The sequence below is a fragment of the Centroberyx affinis genome, unplaced genomic scaffold (genome assembly GCF_046629955.1).
Source record: "Centroberyx affinis isolate AG114_WGS23_722 - 3 ecotype Tasmania unplaced genomic scaffold, CSIRO-AGI_Caff_v1 ptg001582l_1, whole genome shotgun sequence".
Lineage (NCBI taxonomy): Eukaryota > Metazoa > Chordata > Actinopteri > Beryciformes > Berycidae > Centroberyx > Centroberyx affinis.
The window spans coordinates 15,783-41,623 of NW_027280032.1; the positions used below are offsets into that span (position 1 = coordinate 15,783).

Consider the following 25,841-nt stretch of genomic DNA (forward strand, 5'->3'; position numbering starts at 1 on the left):
CATGAGAAACGGCTAACAGGAAGGGCTTTCTTTCTCTTCCCTCCCTGGCTGCGGCCCAACCAGCTCGCGGCGAGCCGACGACACGGGAGGCTGCAGCACTCCAAAGAGAGGGACTGCTCATTCTATTCGCAATGATCCTGAAACCTACACTGGAATTTAATTTATTCTTCTATATATATCTGACCGCGACCCTTTTATCAATAAATATAAAATGTAGCTGCCTTTTAATGAAGACACACATGCTGTCTTCTCTAAGGAATGTTGTACTTTTTTTTTTTTTTTTTTTTTTACAAGATTACAAAAAGCTATGAATAAATGGAAAAGCAGCAGAAACTACAGAGCAGAAAACATATCAGAGAAATGGGGAACAGACAGGCTCTCTCTGGCCCACTCTACAGTGCACAATGCGGGCGCACGATGTGTGTGTCTGTGTGTGTGTGTGTGCTTTTGCGAGCGTGCGTCCACCCATTGGCTGTTGCTAGGTTACAAAGACTTCGGCACCACATTTAGAAACAAATAGTGGGATGCAAAAGAAAGAGCGATGGGGACAAAAAGCAGCGGTCCTCCCTCTCTGCAGGCTCTCTTTGGTCTGGCTCTTGTCGTGCTGGTGGGTTAGAGGTGCAGGATCGACAAAAGATACAGTAGAATTCTCCTCCTTTAAAGCGGCGGGAGCTAAGATTTTTTTTTTTTTTTTGAGGGGGGGGGGGTGAAAAATCCAGCCGTCTTATCGGGCTAGCTCACAAAGAGAGAAGAGAGTCCCACTCCCGCTAATTGAGAAGCCGTAAATTTGCCCCGTTTGCCCGAATGAAATTCCGCTGTTCAGTGTGGTTACTGGGTGGGGGAATCTTCTCTGCACAGGGAATGGCGAATCAGAACTAATGAAATTCCAACTTCCTACTAGGAACAACGCAATGGAACGGCCCTTCAGCTTGGAATTCCGAGTAGGATTTACCACCAATAGAAACACAAATCAATTACATTTTTAGAGAAACATTAATATCTGTTTATTTAACCTTTAAAGACCCTATCCTATAACTTGCATCAGTTTGATACCTCTTACTATGATGTGTACTATGCATTAGGGCTGAACGATTAATCAAAATTTTATCGAAATCGCAATATGGCCTACTGCAATTTTCAAATCGCAGGAGGCGCAATATTTGTTAAAGGTGAAATGTGTCAAAATAGCATTTTAAGTGAAATATTGTGGTGCTGCAGAGATGTCCTGGCCTACACATCATATTCTACAGACTTAAGAAAACATCTTTGTTTGGTACAGATCCCCGCAAAAATCACACCATAATCATTTGAATACGTTTTTCAATGAAAATGAGAATCATGATGTAAAAATGATCATTCCTTCTAATATCGCAAATCATATCGCAATTGCAATATCAGTCAAAATAATCGCAATTAGATGGTTTTTCAAAATCGTTCAGCCCTATTATGCATTTATGTCATAAAGATGTATGTTAACCTAAAAGGTGTATAAACTCTGTTCAGCTAATAAAAAGGAGGGTAAAGTGAGTTTAGGGGTTTACCATCCATACAAGTCTACCTTAAACATAAATGGACACTTTTTAAATGAAACCATATAGTTTTATAATCATGACACACATTCAAATGGACAATTTTTTTTTATTTTGGTTGTGTACTGTGCTTACTGTGTTTATTTATAAAGACTGGAATCCAAGCACAGTATTTTCCTTTACTATAACTTTGAGCCCATGTATGCAGTATGCTTACTATCACAGAAAGTGACTCTTATTTGGAGACAATTGTAAAAATCAAATTTATTGGTATCCTTTTTGTACTTCTTTAGTGCTTAGAGATTTTTTTTGCTGGCGATTTTTCACAAATTCCTGCAATTTTACTGCAAAAAAACCCCCAAATCTGAGAGTTTTGAGGAAAACCTGCTGCAAAATTCACTTTTGGTCACAATAATCTAAAAAAATCTTAGCTTCCTAATTGTGACGGGTGCCTTACCGGACAGTCTGCCTCATGAACCGGTCAGGATCCTGGGCGGTGAAGGTGGTGAGCAGGGAGCCGGCGGGCAGGCCCTCCTCCAGCTTGATGGCCTTGGGGTTGGGGCTGAATTCGGGACTCTCGTTGAGGTCCATGATCCGCACGGAGACGGTCGCCGTGGACTGGCGGGGCAGCTGGATGCCGCGGGCCAGCGGGATCTCGTTCTCCGCCTCCACCGTCAGCATGAAGGAGCGGGTCAGCTCGAAATCTATGGGCTGGAGGAGGTGATGAGGGGTGAAACGTTAGGCCGGATCTCCGTGAAGGCCAGACCATGGGCGACCGTGGTCCATGACGGGCCAGGAGTCTGCAGGTTTTCATTCCACCCAAACACTACAGCAGCTGATTTCACTGATTACAGGTTATTTGAACCTAAAGTCTTTCATGGATGGATCAAAAATGACTCATTAGAATCAATGTCTTTTAATTGTAATCTCTCAATCTTTACTATCAGAAAAATGGAGGTAAATTATATTTTGGTCCTAAGAAGAATGATTTAATGTTTCAAATATGTTTATTTGTGAGTGGTGACACTTTGAAGTGTGGTGCATGGTAAATAAACGATGAATAAGAATTAAAGGTTCCTATAAAATTCCACAGAAAATGCATTTTATCTTTGGGTTATTTTTGACCCACTTATGAAAACTTGGGGTCGTAATACAAAAATGTATTTTCTTAACGTAAATGTAGGTAAATATTTTGAATGAGGAACACCTGGAATGCAAAATTAGGAAATATTTTCATTGCAGGTCATTTTTGTAAACTGATTGGGAGTCCAGATATGGGACGGTACTAGATGTCAGCTTTATGTTCTTCTTTTTTTCCTAACATGAGTGTGTTTTCTATTCTTTCAATTGATATGCCATGTAGAAATACATGAATGACAAGCATGAAAATATATGGATTACAGCATGTAGAGGATGTGCAAAATAATAGCAATTGAACATACTGAGACAACAAAAAAATGAATAAAACATAATGTATGATGAAAAAATCTACCAAGAATATGATATGTTTGATATTGTAAAATCATTTATACTCCAAGATGAAGTCTTTGCTATAGGCTTATTACCTTCCTATACACCACACAGCCCACAGCAGTGTATTTGTGTTTGTGTGTGTGTGTGTGTGTGCCCACCTTAACCACGGTGAGCAGGCCCTCATTGGTGGTGGGGTCGGTGGGGATGGAGAAGCGTCCGGTGGGGTCGCCCGAGGTGATCCGGTACACGGCGCTCCAGGCCGAGGTGTGCGGCTGGTCTTTATCGGTCACCGTCAGGTTCGCCACGATCACGTTCACCCTGTTCTCCGGAACCTCCCCGAAGAACTGCCGGACAAACAAACAAACAAAGAAAGACATTTTACAAGGCGCAATGTAAACAAATAAGACCGAGGTGGAGATAACTGGCAGCCTCTGTCTCAGTGATTCTCAACCTTTTTCATATCAAGGACGCCTAACTTAGTCCACATTAGAGCCACGGACCCCCATTTGATGAGATTTTCTCTCTTGAACCCAAATCTGAGAATATTTTTATTGTTAGATATGATTTTGTCCAGAATTCCATGACTATCTGTATTGTAGGTAGAGAGATAACAGAGAAACTATGATCAAAACAGTCATTCTTCTACATTCTCTAATTGTGTTAACTTCTTGTAAATTAAATAACGGTTAAGAACGATTCATCAATTTGCTGGGGACCCCCTGGAACCCCCTCGAGGACCCCCTGGTGGTCCCCGGACCCCGCGTTGAGAACCACTGCTCTATCTCATATTGTCCTTCCTGTTTAGAGCTGTAAAGCAATCCATACGATTTCTGGTGTGTGTGTTCGTGCGAGACCTACTGTGTCTGTGGTGAATTCAGGGGGGTTGTCGTTGACGTCGGTGATCCTGATGATAGCGGTGGCGGTGTTGGACAGGCCGTAGGTGGGGTTTCCCTCCATGTCCGTGGCCTGGATGATCAGCGTGTACTGCGGAACTTTCTGGAAACGGGCAGAGAAAAAAACAGAATTGAAAGCGGTTAAGCTGCATTTCATTAAGTGGAGTGTTTGCGCTACGCTCACCTTTAGTGTGTTTATCCTTTATTTAGACAGTGGGAAAGTGGAGAGGCAGACAGCGGGGGGGGGAGTGTGGGTTCATCATCTCTGGGCACAGCTGATTGCGTGTTCAAAGCCAAATTCATAATTACAGCATGGTACCCCCTGTTGAAACGCTATTATGCCACCGCTGGCTTTGTTTATGCTGTTTATGTTGAATGATAAGGTGTTCAAAGAGCAGATGACTGCTAAATTGAACGAATATACACCAACTAATAACATGTTTATAATTTTACGTTAAGGGGAACAGTCAAGATAATCGAAGAAAGAAAGGGGTAGAGGTCCTGGTGAAATTGGAGCTCAGCTCCCTGCCACAGGGCAAACATACAGACGCTCATCGCAAACGGATTGAAACGATATTTTGAAGCTAAAATATGAGTACAAACGCCACTCTGTTATCAGGTCTGCAATCGCCTCCTGAGGCTCAAGCAAAAGGGAAAGGGCTATCCAGAGAATTAAAGTAAAAAAAATGGTGAGTTATTAACAGATCCGTAAGATATCTAGATCTGAAGAGTTCTTTGTCGTTGCCAATTTGCATGCCGAAGAAGGACTTCTGGCCCAAAACGTCAAAAAAAATTAAAGGAGTGCTGTCCTGTAATCTTTAACACCCAGGATTTAGCTGCCAGAGAGTTTATCTCTATTCCAAATTAAAAGTTGCATACGGACATCCTGGTGACTCAGTGGTCTAAGGCGCGTACCATGCAAACGCAACAGTCCTGGGTTTGAATCTGACCCAGGACCTTTGTCCCATGTCGTCCCTCTCTTTCTCCCAATCCTTCCCCCAGTCTCGCTCTACTTTGAAACTATCCAATGAAGGCAAAAAAAAATAGCTTGTTGGAAAGGAGACGATGCGGACGTCCTGGTGACTCAATGGTCCAAGGCTCGTACCATGTAAACGCAATGTCCTGGGTTTGAATCTGACCCAGGACCTTTGTCCCATGTCATCCCAATCTTTCCCCCAATCTCTCTCTACTTTGAAACTACCCAATGAGGGCAAAAAAATAGCAAAAATAGCAAAAATAGCTTGTTGGAAAGGAGATGATGTGGACGTCCTGGTGACTCAATGGTCTAAGGCGCGTACCATGCAAACGCAACGTCCTGGGTTTGAATCTGACCTAGGACCCTTGTCCCATGTCATCCCTCTCTTTCTCCCAATCTTTCCCCCAATCTCTCTCTATTTTGAACTATCCAACGAAGGCAAAAAAAATAGCTTGCTGGAAAGGAGATGATGTGGACGTCCTGGTGACTCAATGGTCTAAGGCGCGTACCATGCAAACGCAACATCCTGGGTTTGAATCTGACCCAGGACCCTTGTCCCATGTCATCCCTCTCTTTCTCCCAATCTTTCCCCCAATCTCTCTCTACTTTGAAACTATCCAGTGAAGGCAAAAAAAATAGCAAAAATGGCTTGTTGGAAAGGAGATGATGCATGCCGTTGTTGCACCCCTGGCAACCCGACATTTTTAGATGAGGATACGGAGTTAGGATTGGTGGGAACAGGCAGTCCTGGCAGAGTTCCGTGACGAGAGAGAGAACGTTCGAAATGGAACTTGTCGAAACTGCTGTGTCCAGTGCGTCCCCAGTGTCCTCTGTCCTTCTACACAGAGGATACTGGGGACGCTCTGTGTCCCCAGCGTCCTGTGTGCTCCTACACTCCTGAGGATTTGCACTGTATGAACTTGGAAGCTGTGTGGAACGGCCTACCGAGTTACAGCCAACTAGCTTAGTGTGGACAAAAGTACGTACGTTTGCGTACCTATTTTTCAAGAGCCTGGTGTTGGTTTGCGCAAGATTTAATCACGGTACCCACATGGGAAAAGGTGAAATGCTTTGAAAACACATCACCACATCTCTCAAATTACCCCAGATGGAACGCACATAGCTAATCTGCCACCTTCGGATGGATATAGGGGTATAATCAACCGAAAGGGACCGTCCTTTTTGGGGACTATTTTTTAGGGTCCATGTGGGTTTGACACACACCTCCCGGTCGAGGCCGGCCGCAACGGTGATGATATCGCCGGTCTTGTTGTTGATGGTGAACATGTTGGAGGACGGGCTCTGGGGATTCTGGGATAGGATCTTGTATCGGAGCATCCCATTGGCTGTCTTTGGGTCGTCCTTGTCCACCGCTGTCACTGTCATCACGAAGGACCCTGCGGGGGGAAAATAACAAAACACGAGAGGAAACGCATGAACCAACAAGCGAACACAAACACATGAATAGATTGAAAACACAATACAGAGGCAGGTTTGTGTGTGTGTGTGTGTGTGTGTGTTGTTACCAGGCTTGGATCCCTCTGGTACAGAGCCGTTGAAGGTGGTGTGCGTGAACTCTGGCCTGTTGTCGTTCATGTCGATGACGTTAATGACGATGTCGATGGGGTTCTCCACCTGATTGCCATTCAGATCCACGGCGTGGGCTCTCAACTGCACGCAAACACACACACACACACACACACAACACACACCAGGTCAAGTGGTTGATCAATACTAGGTAGAGCCAGTTTTAACGCAAATGTAAAAGTACTTCATCGGTTGATTATTCTTTGATCACCGCTACAACTCTGGAACCTTATTTTTTCAATGAAACAGCATCTCTCTCTCATCTAATTATATAGAAGAGTTTCCTTCCGGTGAGACCAGCTAGTTAGGTTTATGGTTAGCCCCAGGGTTGCCAGATCTTGGGAGAGAAATAAGCAGTCCAGACAGTCAAAAGAAGCCCAAAGCAAGCGACTTGGCTCTGCACATACAGCCCAGAACAAGCAAATACTTTTTTCTTCTTTTAAACACACACTTGAACAGGGTGATGTGATAAACCTTATATAACTTACTTTACACTTTAATTTGATTTATTTTGATATTTATAGCATTCTTTTATGAACCCTTTGCACGTTCAACTGCAGTCTTCACTTATCACTTGTATGCTGTTGGTAAAAATCGATTGAAAAAATAAAGATTGACTACATCATCCCTCACAGGTCATCTCTAGAATAGATAAATCAATGGATGAGGATTTAACTGTTGTCATATAGCTGTTGCCAAAATCGCTCATAATGAGCGGCCTGGCAACTATGGCTGGAGCGATATTGGCCTTTTATGAAAAATGGAATCTGGTCCTGTCAGTGTTGTCCACCTCTGATATGATGGATATGATGCAGGTTGATTGATTACGTATTTATTGTAGAATTTATCAATACTACACTGGTTGTCTATGGGAAGACCGTAACCTGAATTAATTCTAATGAGAGATTTTGGTCGGATTCCCAACAAGAATGCATGATCATTATTATTATTATTATTATTATTATCCTGGGTTTCTTTGTTTCAGAGGCTTTGCCACCCGGACAAGAAAAACATTCCAGGAGAAACACTGAATACTTGGAATTTTGGGCCTTTTTTTTTTGGGCATGAAAACGGTCAAATAAAGATACCGAATTTCATTTCTCAATCCAAAAATATCCATATCAATATCGGCTTTCAAAAAACCCATGCGGATCGAATATGGATATTTCATGAAATGAAAACCACAGCAAACTGCGAACGAACAATAATACTTTCAGAGGAATGGAAAAAGGAACAAAATGGATATCCAGTTTTAATAGAGTTCAGCGAACATAACCATTACTGTGAAAACCAAGAATCCATTTTAGAACAGTCTTTGATGTTTTGACAGTCGTATTATAGTTTTATATCTAAAGCAGGAGAACAGCGAGACCTTTGTAGTCATTTGTTGGCATTAAAACGGTCAAAGATACTGCATAACGGCAAAAAAAATATTGTCCATCCGCAGTTTCAATCCAAACCTACCGGTATGGACAAGCTTTAAAACGGCTAGCTTGTTCCTTTACTACGTATGTAGCATCTGTATGAGGCCCTCAAACAGCCAAAGCCTCCCTCATGAATAAACATCCCGGCCAAGCCCAGCTCCTAGCTCTGACAACTACATCTAACCACATGAATATTCATCAGACGGCTTAAATGCAAATCGCCCTGCTGCGACTCCATATTTCCACTCCCTTGTGCGAGTGGTGTGTGTGCATTCCTACAGATCAAAAGGTTAGACTGTGCTCTCTGAGGTGTGTGTGACCGTGTTAGATACAGTGCGCAAACTCTAAGAGCCTTCTAATGGCGTTTCTGCTTCGTGTGTGTGTGTGTGAGAGAGAGAAGAGATATCCAGCGGAGAGCGAGGGGAACGATGAGAAGAAAAGCAAAGGGGATGACACGCAGCCTGGAAATCAAGACGCCCATCGAGGACAGCAGGATGGCCTTAAGTGGATCGTCTGAACAATTTCCATATTTTCCAGTGAATGGACAAACGTGTTGAGTGTTTTCTTCAGGGGCGGTCTAACCATTAGGCGACTACCTTAGGCCCCAGCAGCCAGAGGGCCCCACAATATGCTAGAATACAACTTAAATAATATTTCTCATCAGTTTAAAAGAAACAGACACACTAAAAAGAACCCCTCTTTTTGTTACAATAAAAACGTTTTAATCTTATGTCAGGTTATAGTGGTAATGGGCTATTCCACTTAACTTAACTTCCACTAACCCTTCCCTCTTGACTTTAACCTTATTTTGCTTTGCCGCTGCACCATTTTCTGCGAGATGCAAAGAACTTAGCAAGTGGTGGAAAATAGAAGGTATATAAGACATTAGAGAAGAAATACAGGATAAGATCAATTAAAATAAAAAACGATAAAAGAGATAATACTGTACAGTGTATAAGAGGAGAGAATAAATTATAAAAAAAAAAAGGGGGGAATGTTGGGATTCAGGGGGCCCCCGATGTTTGCCTTTGCCCAGGGCCTCCAAATCACTAAGTCCGCCCCTGGTTTTCTTTGACTGCGAACCTGTGCTTTGAAATGATCCGGTCCTGCTTTTTCTTCTTCCTGGACCTAGGCAAGTGTGCATATGCATCCAGAACCACCATCGCCGGCCATATTGGATTTTCCACTTATTTCCAGTCGTGTGAAAAACAATTCCCCTCCTGGCGCTTTCTCAATTATTTACCGATCGGCCCGAAGGCAGACTGGTATCATTTCTACAATCAACCAACAGGGGGTGTCAGACTAGCAGACTTGGCAGAGGCATTTGCATTTTTACATTTTTACACACACTTCTTCTTGGGTTCTTCTAGCCTGGACTCTTGCCATTCAGCTGCAGCTGATTCAAAATGCAGCAGTAACCCTCTCCTGGCGTCCCCTTCACTGGCTCCCTGTCAGCTGCAGAAATGACTTTAAAAATCTTGCTGTTGTTATATAAAGCTCCGCATGGTGCTGTACCTCGGTATATTTGTGAACTTTTGTGCCTTTGCAGCAAGCCTAGGTAATTGCACTGTTGCTACCGCAGCCCTTAGATTGTGGGAAAACCTTCCTGAAAGTGTTAGGTCAGCAGAATCCATTGCCATTTTAAAAGTATCGATTAAAGACCCGCTATTATTTTACAGCCTCGATGTGACTGGTTTTTTATTTTTATTTTTTCCTCTGGTGTTAGCTGTTACGGTGTGTTAACAGCCTTACGTGGAAGTTGGAGATGTGCTCTCTGTCCAGAGGCTTGGTGACAGACAGCTGGCCTGAGATGGGGTTGATGATGAAGATGCCGGTCGGGGGCTGGTCGGCCCCGGGGCCCGTCACGCTGTAGCGCAGCATCCGGTTCTTGTCCCGGTCCGAACGGATCTGAAGCGGAGACGGAAAGGGGAGAAAAGAGCGAGGAAGATAGGAAATATGACAAGAGGAAATTTAGAATAAATACATATAACATTGAAATTAGGGCTGCTTTTTTCACTTCTTAGTGTCGTCTGCTGCATTATGCAATACCAGCAGTGCAGGATAAATACGATAAAAAACAAGAAAAAGCAGAGGATAACTGAAATTGAGTTAGAACGTAAGACAATAAGACTCTTTATTTGGATTTAGCATTTCCTTTTCATTTCTTCACTGCTTAAGTTCAGTCTCAACAAAGCTGTTTTCTCCCAAAGTGTGACTGCCTGTTTAAAGATAAGAAAATAATCCGATAAAAATAAACAAAACTAAAAGGTAGGCTTTCTTTGACCTGGATGTGTCTACGTATGTCAGCATGACTTTAGGCTAGCATTGGCAACACTCGGCAGATGCTCGAGGCTGGTGCTATATAACTATTGAGAATCTGATTGGAGTTGACGTTAAAGTCGACTTTTTAATGCCTGCTGCACCATTAATAACCTGCATGTCCTTTTGATTTGACATGAACGCGAAACAAAGGTGGCTACAAAAATGAAGATGAAGACTCGAGGAGGAAAATACAAACCGAGGACTTTTTGGAGTGACTTGACGAATTGCTTTAGCCCATACATTTGAATATTTGAATCCATATTTGAATACTGGCTCAAGACTCTGCGGCTGATAGAGCAATGTGATCAGCAGAGGACGTTGTGCGGAAGTGGGAGAGGAACAGGAGGTACATCTGGAGCTAAGCCTCCCGCTAACACACCTCATGTTTCTGTACTGGTGCCAGGGTTAGTGCTGGAATTAGAAACACTCACAACTTATCTACACTGAAAACACTTTCGGAGAAGAAAAACATGCCACTGAATCAGTGGTGGAAAGTAACTCAGTACATTTACTCAAGTACTGGACTTAAGTACAACTTTGAGATACCACTCCACTACATTTCAGAGGGAAATATTGTACTTTCTACTCCACTACATTTATTTGACAGCTTTAGTTACTTTTCAGATGGAGATTTGACACAATGGATAATATAACAAGCTTTTAAAATACAACACATTGTTAAAGATGAAACCAGTGGTTTCCAACCTTTTTGGCTTTTGACGTCTTACAAAAAGCAGTGTGTAGTCGGGTCACATTTCAGATGTCTATGAGTTGTTAACAGCTCCACCAAATAGTGATTTTTCCCTCTAAACCTCACATGGTTTCATTTCAATAAATGTTCAAATGATCCAATATTTCAGCAAAAATCAAAGATTAGAGAAAAAGTCCAAAAACTGAAAACAGCAGTCCAAAAGTTCTGATTTGTGTATCAGAACTTTGTTTTTTCTTCTTTCCTCTCCCATTAATCATCTCACGACCCCTCAGATTTATCCGGTGACCCTTTGGAGGGGCCCGACCCCTAGGTTGGGAACCACTGGACTAAACTAGCTAACTGTATATAAAGTAGTTCAAACTAGCTCCACCTCCAGCAGCTACAACAGTAACATGCTGCTTCCACACTGATGCTTCGGTATTAATAATCTAATGATGTCATATATAATAAAATATCAGTCAGAGGGATCAAACCACTACTTTTACTTTAATACTTTAACTACATTTTGCTGCTAATACTTATGTACTTTTACTAAAGTAGGATTTTTCATGCAGGACTTTTACTTGTAATGGAGTATTTTTACATTGCTGTATTGGTACTTTTACTTAAGTAAAGGATCAGAGTACTTCTTCCACCACTGCACTAAATCCTTTGGAAAAAGTCAGGGTTGGGATATTCGATATTGTGGGAAATATTGTGATATTCCATAATATCAAATATCGGCCCAAGCTTACACCAATATGAACAAAAAACAATTACATTTTCTGCTTCTTCCCCTTAAAAGACCCTATCCTTGCCTGTGTGTGTGTGTGTGTGTGTGTGTGCCTCTTACCCTGACTAGCTCCTCGGGGAACTGTCCTCGCGAGTTCTCCGGGACGTTGATGGGCGGGATGACCCAGTCCCTCTTCACCCGCCTCAGCGTGCCGTCGCCCCCGACAACCACGCTGCGCCACGGAAACAAGATCTCCGGCACCCGCCGAGTCGCTGTTGCATCACTGGCTTTTACCTGCCGAGAGAGTAAACAAGCGTCACGTACTGTACCACACACACACACACACACACACACACACACACACACTGCGTGACTGTGTGGCAGAGCCGGCCTGTTGGGACGGCTTGGTGACTCAGGGTATTTCTGACCTCATTCCAGTGGCTTGGATTAATGCTCTCATTATAGCCGCGTCTGAAAAATGACCACCACCTGTCACTATGCGCGTGTGTGTGTGTGTGTGTGTGTGTGTGTGTGTGTGTGTGTGTGTGTGTGTGTGTGTGTGTGTGTGTGTGTGTGTGTGACTTGAGCAACCACCGTTCTGCATGACTGCTCACTGAGCACCCTGCACCCACTGCAGGGTGCAGAGACAAGGGGGAAGAGCTTCTCCTTCACTCTGCCCTCCCAGGATTTACCCCCCGGTTGTGGGAATTGGATTTAAGAATCTAATTGAACGGTTGAAATGACAAGATACAGGATTACAAGATGCTTTGCAAGGTGGCGTAAAGACTCTGTTCCAAGGTTATTATTGATAACGAGAACTAGATGTGAAAAAACATTTTCGTTAACTGAAATAACAATAAAAACGAGGCTTTACAAAAGAAACGATAACTGACTGAAACTGTATTGTGTGTTTACAAAACTAACTAAAATAATAAACTCAAATTATAGAGAAAATGTCTTTAGTTTTCATCTTTGTCAATTTATTTCATACATAAGCCTAGTATTTTGGGTGGATATGAAATCTATCTTCCAATTTTATTTTATTTTTTCAATTTTTTTTTAGCTTTTTGAATCTCGCCCCTGACAAATACCCCATATTACCAAAAAAGACTAAAACTAACACTGAAACTAATAAAAACTAAACTAAAACTAAGCATTTTCAAAAAATAAAAACTAAACTAAACTAGCAAACCCGCTTTAAAAACTAATTAAAACTAAACTGAAATTGAAAACAAAAAGTCAAAACAAAATAAAAATAAAAACTAATGAAAAATGCAAAACTATCCTAATTACCTTGCTCTGTTCAAAGGCTTTGGCCATTCAGAATGGATGATATCACTGTTGCAAGGCTGCATCTTTCTTGCATTTTACATACATGGACCAGACATGACCATCAAACCACCATGCCAAGTGGTTCAGAGCAGGAGAACCTCCAGTTATAAAGGGGTTTTTGGGGCGCAAGGGTGCCAGCCCTTGGTGGACTAGTCTTACAGCTGAAGCAATTTGTGATGAAAACTCTTAGCTCAAGCAGCCGAGGCACAAAAAATGCACAGATTGTTCTCGCAATGCAATCTTAGTGAATCTAGATCTGAGTCTGTAGAAAACAAGATCCATTTTTCTTCCTCTGCCACCATTAGAGTTTTTGTTTTTTGTTTTGGATTTTGGTTGTTTGTGATAAAGGGGAGTTTGAGCTGGTGTACACAATCATAAGTACACTTAGTAGGGCTGAAGGGTTAAAAATGTCTAATTGAGATTATTTTGACTGATATTGCAATTGCGATATGATTTGAGATATTAGAGGGAATGATCATTTTTACATTATTATTCTCATTTTCATTGAAAAACGTATTCAAGTGATTATGGTGTGATTTTTGCGGGGATCTGCACCAAACAAAGATGTTTTCTTAAGTCTGTAGAATATGATGTGTAGGCCAGGACATCTCTGCAGCACCACAATATTTCATTTAAAATGCTATTTTGACACATTTCACCTTTAACAAATTTAAAAAAAACTGTGATTTGAAAATTGCAGTAGGCCATATTGCCATTTCGATCTCGATTAATTGTTCAGCCCTATTAGACAGTGGATCAAGTGTGTAATCCGTCATGAAGGCAACACATGCTAACGGACAATACCCCCCCAACACACACACACACACACGCACACACACACACTGCTGAAATTAATCCTCAAGTAGTTAACCGTCCAGGCAGTATAGAAAGAGACGGAAAAGTTTGCAGAAGTTTGGTGTAGAGCAGCCTGTTTTTGCTTTGATTCGATTGGCTCGCGGTCAGAGAGTGTACGGTGGCCAGCGGGGGACAAAGTTTGAGCAAACACCAAAAGACTGTATATAACCGAGGCGTTCAAATTATCCAAGTTATCGTCTCAAAAAGTCACCGGGAGAACCTTCTTGATTTGTCAAGCAAAGACAAATTTTGGGCATTTGCTGCTTGGTGGGCGGTAACGTCAGAACCCATTTGTCTCTCTCTTAGCTTTCATGTGATACCGGCCCTCCCACTCCCTCAGTGCTGGCACGGGCCCGCTGATGAATGACTGGCCGCTGACTGCCATCCTTCACATGTTTTCCTTATGAAGGTGTTTTAACAGCTTCTTCCACTGCCTGCGATCCTCCTCTCCGACCCACCGCAGCGAGCGTGGCTGATAGCAGCTAAAGCATATGGCAGGGGGGGCTATTTCTGGCCTGTGTTTAGAAGAGCGGCCAATCAAGGCCGGTCTCTTGTCTAAATACATACAGAGGGCCTTATTATCGCTGTTGTGCATAGAACAAACTAGCAGATGGCGGTTTGACTCGATTTTGTCTGCAATCAGCACTTGGGCCAACCTCAAAAAACGATCGCCGGGGCACAAAAGGCTGTGATTTTATATCTGTACAGAGTTCATCCAGCATTACTGAAGCCTTTGGGGGGGGGGGGGGGATGATACTTGTCTCTCTGAAGGGCTCCACACACATTGACGCCTTCAGAGTCAGGTCCAAGAATGTTCTCATGTTTGAGATTTCACAATCGCTTCATTGGGGTGACTGTAGATCCAAGTGTACTGTCCCGAAGTTAGTGTCAAGTCTTGAGGCTCAAGTCAAGTCCCAAGTCTAAATGTACAACACCAAGTCAAGTCCAAGTCCAGTCCATGTCATTAATGTGAAGTCTCAAGTCTAAATGTACAACACCAAGTCAAGTCCAAGTCAAATCCATGTCATTAATATGAAGTCTCAAGTCTAAATGTAGAACAGCAAGTCAAGTCAGAACAAATCAAGAGTCCAGTATCAATTTCATATCTTAAAGAAAACTAAATATCTAGGACTTTTCAATGCAATATGGTTTTAATAGGATAAAAACTTAAGAGCATCATGAGTTTGATTTCTAGAATCAGTTTCAGCTTCGATAAATTCAATCATTCCATACAAATTCAGAAAACAGAATTTCAATTCAGTCGTCTGCTGGAACAAATCTCATCACTTTCAATCTGAGTCAATTACACAAACACAAGATCTCAAGTCAAGACTTTAGAAACCTTTTCAAGTACAAATCAGAGTCAAGTCCCAACTCACCAGAACCCAAGTCAAGTCCAAAGTCACCGGAACCCAAAGTCAAGTCTCAGTCAAGTCAAGTCTCAAGTCTTCTCTTCATGCATCAAGCAATTCAAATTGTGACCTGAGTCTGACTCGAGTCCAAGTCATATGACTGGAGTCCCCCACATAACTCATCGGTGGTATTAATGTGAACTCTATCTTAAAGCATTAAGGAGTTATAGTAGTCAATCAAATCAGTTTTTTTTCCTCATTAATATGCAAACGTATGCAGCAAGATGCTCCAAAATCTAATCAGATCATCTGCTCTATAGGGGGAACCTGTGGAAGTGGACTGCTGTTTTACCTGCTTTGCTCTCGTTTTGCTGCCGTCGGGGCGGAGGACGAGATGCACCCGGGTCTTCCACACCTGTTTGGACCGGGGGTCTCGAGCGTAGACCACCAGCGGGGCTATGTCCTCGCCCGCCAGGCGCAGGTGCCGCAGGGCGTAGACCGTGCCGTCCTCGCCCACCCTGAAGTCTGACGGGTCTCCCACCTCGAACCAAACCTTCCCTCCGCCGCAGTCCATGAAACTCACTGTAGAAGAGAGAGAGAGAGGGATGAAGAAGAGGGGTCAGTTTGAGAGGAAGAACACATCGAGAATACATCAAAATCATGCATGAAGTAGGGCAATGCTTGGGCAATATTCAAAATGTAATATCTCGATACTGTCCCGCCAAAATATCACGATATACGATATTATCGCGATATATATTATATATATCTCTTATCTAACAACCTAGAAATTTGATATAACTATTCAAGCACTGGAGGAAACAATGGATTAGGGCTGGACGATAATTCAATATTATTGTTTATCGTCTTTCAGTGGGATCATATCGTGATGATATGAAGATATTTTGATATCGTGACACACATTTCTGCTGTCTGAATTGATGATGACAAGCAAATTTTACTTAAAAACTCTCATAAAATGAGGTATGGTAGGAATATTATTTGAATATTTTGTTTGACACCACACCTAACATTACCATTCGGGTCAATGAGATGAACATTATAGACCAAACAACTAATTGATTAATCGAGAAAATAATCGACAATGAAAATAATCGTTAGTCGTTCAAAAACACAATGGGCTCAGAACACCGGCCATCGGCGGCTTCAATCTAAAAATATCAGTATCGACCTCTGTTTATCAAACGCTGGGGAGGTTAAAGACCGCTACAGGATTCCCATTCTGATCGCGGCTCATTTTAAAAACCCAGCGGCCATTAGAGGAGCATTAGAGGAGCGATCGATGGACCCGGACGAGAGAGAGAGAGAGAGAGAGAGAGAGAGAGAGTTTAGCCGGGGCTGTAAATCAGAAAAGCCGAAGACGAGATCTCCAGAAGTAACACTGCAATTTCCCTCTTCTTTTATTTGTTCGTCAAAGTATCCCGAGGACGGCGAAGGGCTCTTTCTGACGCTGAGGGGGAGGAGGGGGGGGGGGGGGGTGTAGCGTCGAAAACCGCTTTTCGCCGGAATCATGGGGGGGGTTTATCTGTCGTGTGATTGGAACAGACAACGGCACGCTCATGCAGAACAAAGCTGTCAACGGTGAAATGTCAGCGCAACACACAGTCAAACAGCCACGCATTAACAACTCAGAGGAGGCAGAGAGGCTTCTTCCACGAGAGAGAGAGGGAGAGAGAGAGAGAGAGAGAGAGAGAGAGAGAGAGAGAGAGAGAGGGAGGGAGGAAGGCTGATGAATGAATGAAGTATCAAATTAGAAGTATCCAAAATAAAGTTTGGATAAAACTGTGTTTATGCTTGCTAGAAGAAGATTCTTGTATTTTTTTAATTTTTTTTTTTATAAGTGTCTTTGGATGATGTGAAGATTAATCCCACTACTATAATTAGAGAGCGGTTTGTGTGTTTGTGTGTCCCACCATGGAGGAGAGGAGAGGAGGGGAGAGGAGAGGAGAGGAGAGGAGGAGAGAGGGGAGAGGAGAGGAGAGGAGAGGAGAGGAGAGGAGAGGAGAGGAGAGGAGAGGAGAGGAGAGGAGAGGAGAGGAGAGGAGACAAGGAGAGGAGAGGAGAGGAGAGGAGACAAGGAGAGGAGAGGAGAGGAGAGGAGACAAGGAGACAAGAAGAGAGGAGTGGAGACAAGGAGAGGAGAGGAGGAGAGGAAAGGAGAGGAGATAAGAGAGGAGACAAGGAGAGGAGACAAGGAGAGGAGAGAGGAGAGGAGAGGAGAAGAGAGAGGAGAGGAGACAAGGAGAGGAGAGGAGAGAGGAGAGGAGAGGAGAGGAGGAGAGAGGAGACAAGGAGAGGAGAGAAGAGGAGACAAGGAGAGGAGGAGAGGAGAGGGGAGAGGAGACAGGGAGAGGAGAGGAGGAGAGGAAAGGAGAGGAGGGGAGGAGAGGAGAGGAGAGGAGAGGAGGAGAGGAGACAAGGAGAGGAGAGGAGACAAGGAGAGGAGGAGAGGAAAGGAGAGGAGGAGAGGAGAGAGGAGAGGAGACAAGGAGAGGAGAGGAGAGGAGAAGAGGAGAGGAGAGGAGGAGAGGAGAGGAGGAGGTTATAAATTCTAGTTTAGTTTATCTATTTGTTATTTATTAGTTTATAAAAAAGTAAAAAGACAGAATATCACATTAGAATATCAACAGCCACTTCTTTGTTTCTTGCCTTTCGTTTCAAAAACTGAAATATGACCAACATTAGCTGACAGTAAAGAATCATAACAACTTGCCCGATACTAAACAATATTAATCAATTCTTGAGAGAGACAATTTTGGCTCAAAAATTCACTTGATGTTTGGCTGGAAACAGAACTGAGAGAAGGATGGAGAGACAGAGAGAGAGAGAGAAAGAGAAAGAGAGAGAGAGAGGGTGACGGTGGTAAACAACCATTGACATTGTGGGGGGCAGCGATAAGAGCTGCTCTGATTCACTGAGTATGTGAGTGTGTGTGTGTGTGTTTATGCGTGTGTGTGTGTGTGTGTGTGTGTGTGTGTGTGTGTGTGTGAGTAAATCGCTCATGTGAGAATGTATTCATGCCCAGGAATTTTGCAGGGGAGGGAACCTGAATGATTTTTTTTTTTTACTGTTGAAACCCTCCGAGTGTGTAATACTTTTTTTTTTTTTTTTTTTTTTGTGTGTGTTTTGGTCCAAACTGTCTGACCTATATATTAATATTCTGAGCCGGTGAGAAAGAAACCCAGAATACAACAAAAGGGCCCGTCCTGTAATGTCCTGCATCAATTCAGATTTGCAGAGAGCAAAAAAAATGTTGTGCCGAATCATCATCGACTATTATGAAATGATGTTATGAATGAAGAGTAAAGGTTATGTTTTGAATACTGGAAATCCACCGGAATATTATTCTTATCAGGGTGGGAAAGCCTCTGAAATCGCATTTAGACCAAAACTCTCCATTTATTGTATTGTATTTATTGTATAATATGTATTCTTCTGTTCCTGTTTTTTTCTTGCCTTTATTTATAAAAACTGTAAATGGAGTGTATAATACTTCATTATGTTCTGTTCTTTTATGTAACTTTATACGTTTTATTTATTTATGTATAAGCTTATATGACTATACTTGCTTCTGTTTATATCAGTTAGACTTTCTTACAGTATTTTTCTGATGTCCTTTTTTCTGTAATTTCTGTGTGTTGTTGTGTTGTATTGTTATTTTTGTTAAGTAAATAAAAAAAAACAACTCTCCATTTAAATAATAATAATAAAACATATTCAGGCATACTATGTGTGTAGCCTGATCAAATGTCTCATTAGAATCAATTCAGATTAAGGTCTTCCCATAGACAACCAGTGTAATATCAATTCTACGTTAAATATGGACTGAATCCAACTGCATCATACTGTATATCTATCTCATATCCCATTTTTAATGGAAAAACAATATCGGTTTCCCCGTGACTGTGTGTCAGTGGGTTCATACTGTCGTTTTGCAGCAAAGATTAGGAGAACATGATTTGTTTAATCCCATATTTGAGTTTTTCATATGACCTAAAAATGACAAATCGCTGTATGCTTCGCCGTCTAATCGCTCACGACCATCTTAGAGGGTGAGACACTGAAATGCCCCTCCTCCCCTTTAACATCCCCCCACTCACACACACACACACACACACACACACACACACACACACACACACACACAGTCTGTACCAGCCGCTCTGTGTAAATGCCCATAAATTTTACATGGTCATGTTCTGAAAGCTTAGCTACACGATGCTAACAGCACTCCCGCTTTGCTTCGCTGTATGGAGGGGGGGGGGGCAGAAGTAAGCGAGGGGGGGGGGGTGTAGGGGGTGGGAGTGGGTGGTTCCCAGTAACACCAGTCGCATCCAGCCAGCTCGATGCCGCATGTAACACCGGCTGAGATCAATACGCCCAGGGTCACATGCAACAAAACAACATCTGATTACAACACAGCTGCTAACTAAGAGAGTGTGTCCCCAAACGTTTGCACACACCTGACTGAATGCATTATGTTTTTTCATTATATTAAAACTATTTTGATCTAAAGGCTTCTTGAAATGTGTTTCTTAGACCAGTGATTCTCAACCTTTTTCATACCAAGGACCCCTAATTTAGTCCACATTAGAGCCACCGACCCCCGTTTGATGAGATTTTGTCTCTCAGACCCAAATGCGAGAATATTGTTTTTTGGCAGATATGATTTTGTCCAGAATTCCATGACTATCTGTATTGTAAGTAGAGAGATATAGTGAAATTATGATCAAAACAGTCATTCTTCTACATTCTCTAATTCTGTTCACTTCTTGTAAATGAAATAATGCTGAAGTTTAACAATTCATCAGTTTGCTGGGGACCCCCTCAAGGACCCCTGGTGGTCCCCGGACCCCACGTTGAGAACCGCTGTCTTGTGGAAAACAGTAAAAACTTTTGACGGGCAGTGTACATATTTTTTTTTATCGTTGTTATTTTGCGCACCCTGCATACATGCTGTAATCAAAATATTTCATTACTTTTCATTTTTCTATATCTCTACTAGATATGTTCCAGCGTTGTACTTTGTCGGCTTAATATGTTCATATAACCCTTTATTCTTCTTTCAATTCTATTTTTCTTTGCTGTATCCTATTAATATTTGTTGCTGCAACGATACAAATTAAATACAATTTCCATCTAATCTTAGTTGGCATTATTACACACCTAAAATACCTGATCAAATGATGATAATAAGGCTGTATCACTCTGTAAACTGTAATAAACTGTAAGAAAATTCAAAAAAACTAACCGCATAAGTAACTGAAAGCCATGAGATTCCTTTGCTAAACGTATATGTTCAAGTCAACTGAATCCCTATGTCCTATTATAAGCAGGTATTCACTAATGATAAAATATATTTCCAAAGAAACCTTCCCGACCTTGAACACGCCACACGACTTGAGCAGCTTGATCGATACGCTACTGGGATCTGATCAATACCCAAGCTGAGAGAAATGGCTCAGAACAACGCTTCCTCATCCTCCTCACACACACACACACACACACACACACACACAGACACCAGCCTCCATGCTAAGCCGCAGACCACGATGAGGAAGATGGAGGATGTTTACAGTGGAAATACGGGAATATAGCACAAGGCAGCATGCCAAAATATACATAATAGTTTGATTTAAGTTTCAACTGATATGAGGTTTTGAAGGCCGATATTTTTTGGATTGAAGCTGCCAATATCTGGCGTTTTGTGCCGATATTTGCTATGTTTAAATTTTATTAAATTACAAGTATTCAGTGTTTCCCCCACAATTGTATTCTTTCCAGGGTGGAAAAGCTAATGAACTACTACAGACTGATGAACTTCTTTTAGGTGTGTGAGCAGCTCCTTAAGGCAGAGTGAGGCTGGTTTCACTGCAGGTTTTACACACTGTTGAGTCAGATCCTCCCACAGCACACTGGAGTGATTTCTCTGGTCGGACATCTGATATAAAATAATCATAATGAGTAGGAACCCTCCATCATATCAGAGGTGGATCACACTGACTGGGCAATATGAGATTTCAATCCAAAAAAAATCATCAGTATCTGCCTTCAAAAAATTCATATCGGTCAAACTCTGATGGAGCCAGATGAACCCGGCGTCTGCAAGTCCCATCAGGTTTAAATTTCAGAGTTTTTAAGATCTTTTTGATGTTAGAATGAAATATAACTGTAGTCTTATAGTGAGAATATATATAAGTCTGGGCTGATTTCTCACTGGAAAACCAACGTACCCAGAAAAAACAAAGCTTTTTTTAAATTGAGTTCCAGAGATCTTAAGACTATAGTATAAAACGGTGGTTCTCAACGCGGGGTCCGGGGACCACCAGAGGTCCTTGAGGGGGTTCCAGGGGGTCCATTTACAAGAAGTGAACACAATTAGAGAATGTAGATCATTGGTGAGGGACAGGACGGTTATTTCTCTGCTCTGTTTTATAAGACATATTTCATTGTCTAAAATCCCGAATGTCCCGTACCATCAATTTTCATATAGCAGTAATGGCCATAACTTTAATACTAGGCATGCATCGAGAGGTTGTTCTTCACTTCCTGTCTCAAAAACGAATGCAAGGCAACGTACTGTTATGTACAGAGGAATGAAAATATGGAATGGCATTACACATTTAACAAGTAAAACCTTTTTTAAAAAGAGTTTAAAGAAACACCTAATGGCACAGAACACTAGCCCCTATGTTTTGCTACATAATATCTGACTATATGATCATTAATGAGGAATTTTCTTGCTCATGTTTATGCTGTTTTTAATGGTACTACTATCATTCCTGAGCTGTATCAAATGTTTTACTGACTATTCAGATATAGTGTGGGTACTTGTTGTCATTGTTGTTATTGGTCGTTTTATTGTTGTTGTTTCATTGTTGTAGTTTGCTTTTTTTTTTTTTTTTCTGTTTCTTTTTGCCTTGGATTTTAAATACCTTATTGTTTTGCATTATGATGTAATGTTTACTTGTGTGGACCCCAGGAAGAGTAGCTGCTACCTTGGTGGTGGCTAATGGGGATCCAAATAAATAAATAAATAAATACAGGATTTGCTACATCAAAATTTGCATCATGGATTCTGAAAACTACATTCTCTTCTCCAAACCCACCCATGCTTCACATTTGCACACAATCAGCTATCTTAATTAAGTCGCGATCTCGAGAAAGCCATTGTTTGCTATCTCACGATCATGAGAAAAAAAAGTTTGCTATTTTGAGATAACGAGATAATTAAGCTACGATCTCGAGATCACGAGACAGAAAAATAAAACTGCACTCGAAGTGAAGCGTTAGCCCTCGCAAATATACTGTAAGTCTAAGTAAGAGTGACGCCGCTTTGAGGGACTAACAAGGTGTGTGTTTGCGTACCTGTGTGTGTGTGGCGTGATAGCACATTTTTTAAAACCCATACTGCACCACATGAGCCTATAAATACAGACACAACACACACACACACACAGAGCCAGTGACAAAGCAGTGGCAGGTGGGGTCTTAGTGAGGATTAGACTCTTGCCCAGGGATGATTGTTTTAGCTTGGTTTTATACAACACACACACACACACACACACAGACGCACACAGACAATAACCGTTGGACCCGAGCTTTTCATTGGGGCTCTGGGTTTGTACAATAAAACGTATTGTACGTTATATTTATCTCTAAACCAGCTGGGTGTAATTGTATAGGTTGTACTAGCTTTAACAGTATCGGTTCAAACCAGCTACTGTACAGTTCTGACCACCGCTACTCTGGTTTTGACGAGTGTCCCGGTGCGGACCGTTTCTCAGCGATCCATATGAAGTATAACTCAAAAACTATGTTACTCTCCAAAAATGTGAATGGTAGGCGTGTACCTATAACAAGCTAGCTGCACACAATGACTTTCACCCCTCTGAATATTCCTCATCTCGTACTTAATAAAAACCACACATTTAAAGTAATAAGTGAAGCCATAGCTGTTGGAAAATTTTACTAAGTTTAAAACTTGACTTTGCGTTCCCGTGTGTGCTCACTGTGCTAGAAATACTCACTGGTCTAGAGATACTCACTGTGCTAGAGATACTCACTGGTCTAGAGATACTCACTGTGCTAGACTCACTGGTCTAGAGATACTCACTGTGCTAGAGATACTCACTGGTCTAGAGATACTCACTGTGCTAGAGATACTCACTGGTCTAGAGATACTCACTGGTCTAGAGATACTCACTGTGCTAGAGATACTCACTGGTCTAGAGATACTCACTGGTCTAGAGATACTCACTGTGCTAGAGATACTCACTGGTCTAGAGATACTCACTGTGCTAGAGATACTCACTGGTCTAGAGATACTCACTGTGCTAGAGATACTCACTGGTCTAGAGATACTCACTGTGCTAGAGATACTCACTGGTCTAGAGATACTCACTGTGCTAGAGATACTCACTGGTCTAGAGATACTCACTGTGCTAGAGATACTCACTGTGCTAGAGATACTCACTGTGCTAGAGATACTCAGAGGCGCACTATATGTTGATGCCTTAGCAAACAAATTTGTAGTTCATTTCTGGCAATCAATAAAATACAATATAATACAATAAAGTTTAAATTTTCATTGAGTTATAACTTACATAACATTTGAAGGCAGCAGTCAGACTGACTGCTAACATTAGCTAACACTATGGACCTAGCAAGTTTAGAGATAAATAGCTGACTGCTAACATTAGCTCACATTATGGACCTAGCTGACTGCTAACATTAGCAAACATTATGGACCTAGCAGGTTTAGGGAAATAGCTGAGTGCTAACATTAGCTAACATATGGACCTAGCAGGTTTAGGGAAATAGCTGAGTGCTAACATTAGCTAACATATGGACCTAGCAGGTTTAGGGAAATAGCTGAGTGCTAACATTAGCTAACATATGGACCTAGCAGGTTTAGGGAAATAGCTGAGTGCTAACATTAGCTAACATATGGACCTAGCAGGTTTAGGGAAATAGCTGAGTGCTAACATTAGCTAACATTATGGACCTAGCAGGTTCAGAGATAAATAGCTGACTGCTAACATTAGCAAACATTATGGACCTAGCAGGTTTAGGGAAATAGCTGAGTGCTAACATTATGGACTTAGCAGGTTCAGAGATAAATAGCTGACTGCTAACATTAGCTAACATTATGGACCAAGCAGGTTTGTAGATAAATCTAATGTAGCTGACTGCTAACATTAGCTAACGTTACGGTTCAACATCAATCCAGCTGCTATATTTGATTTGGACCTCCTCTATGTTTGCTCATCTCTCCACCATTTCAAAGCATACTTTTGGCCTATGTTTTACATTTTTTTGTCCAAAGCCTGGTCGGCTTGGCCTCTGCTTCCATACGCATCACTGTCCTCTATGTACCCAAGCATGACAAACATAAAAAAAACCCACGTGAATAAAGCAAACATCGGTGTGCTAATATGCGTAGCTTCGATGTTGATCTGTCTGTACCGCACAGTGAGGGTCAACTCGATGTGATTAAACTGGGACGGCCATAGACTTTGACCTGAGGGGATTTGTCCTGTCTAATCTGTATGTTGATCAAGAAAAAGAACATGGATCATTGAACTCATTGTGGTGCAACATGGACTATGATGTGGAATGTGTTTTGTGTGATAAGCTATTTTAATTTTTTTTTGCTAATGTTAAGGCATTTGTGCTTTATTACATGATATAGTTTGAAGAGAAATTTTAAATGTTACAGGGAGACGGGATAACATTCAAACCCACAATGTCACTTGTATGTATGTGGAGTCTTAGTTGTAGTAGTGCATTGTGATAGGCTTAGTATACACATGAAAGAAAGGACACATGCATATACATAAGTGAGGGAATACACACACAAAAAGGAAGGCATACTTGCACCCACCCACCCACACACACCCACCCACCCACACACACACACACACACCCACGCTGAAACGAAGATTAAAAGACAACAAAGAGGACCAAACAGGATTAAAGCCTTGCTAGTGAATCTTCCAAAACAATTTCCTGTGTGCTTCTAAATACTCACAAACACCGCTGATCTTTGAGGCTTTCGGCAATCTTGACGTGTGTGTGTGCGTGTGTGTGTGTGTGTGTGTGTGTGTGTGTGTGTCGCAGTGACAGCTGCGTGTTGCTAGATAAACTCTGTCTAGGAGCGAAGCCAGAGGCCAACTTCCCTCTCCTCTCCCTCAGTTCGACCCAGACGTACAGGAAGAGTGTATAGAAAATATAATATTTCATAAAAAAAATGAAAGTAAGCGCCTCCTGCTAGGTTAGGGCATGTCAAACAATGACTTAGTGTGTCTAAAACAAAGATTCTCAACCTCTTTCATATCAAGGACCCCTAATTTAGTCCACATTAGAGCCACAGATCCCCATTTGATGAGATTGTGTCTCTCGGACACAAATCTGAGAATATTTTTATTATTAGATATGATTTTGTCCAGAACTCCATGACTATCTGTATTGTAGGTAGAGAGATAACAGAGAATCTATGATCAAAACAGTCATTTCTTCCTCAAGTTTAACAATTCATCAATTTGCTGGGGACCCCCCTGGAACCCTCTCAACGACCCCTGGTGGTCCCCGGACCCCACGTTGAGAACCACTGGTCTAAAACATTTGAAACTGTCATTGTGTGCAAGTAAG

The 25,841-nt window shown here is 41.9% G+C and overlaps 1 protein-coding gene across 1 annotated transcript in view; it reads right to left on the reverse strand.

Moving 5' to 3' along the window:
- The window catches only part of LOC139651025 (cadherin-2-like), a gene marked incomplete at its 3' end in the record, with an annotated part of 63,396 nt that overhangs the window by 10,127 nt on the left and 27,428 nt on the right, over window positions 1-25,841 (reverse strand). Inside the window, exons 3-10 of the mRNA XM_071527851.1 lie at window positions 15,520-15,749; window positions 11,749-11,922; window positions 9,635-9,790; window positions 6,398-6,542; window positions 6,096-6,268; window positions 3,861-3,998; window positions 3,161-3,346; window positions 1,987-2,240 (exon numbers count right to left, since the gene is read on the reverse strand). Coding sequence (XP_071383952.1) covers window positions 1,987-2,240; window positions 3,161-3,346; window positions 3,861-3,998; window positions 6,096-6,268; window positions 6,398-6,542; window positions 9,635-9,790; window positions 11,749-11,922; window positions 15,520-15,749 — 1,456 coding nt within the window. The remainder of the gene's footprint in view (window positions 1-1,986; window positions 2,241-3,160; window positions 3,347-3,860; window positions 3,999-6,095; window positions 6,269-6,397; window positions 6,543-9,634; window positions 9,791-11,748; window positions 11,923-15,519; window positions 15,750-25,841) is intronic.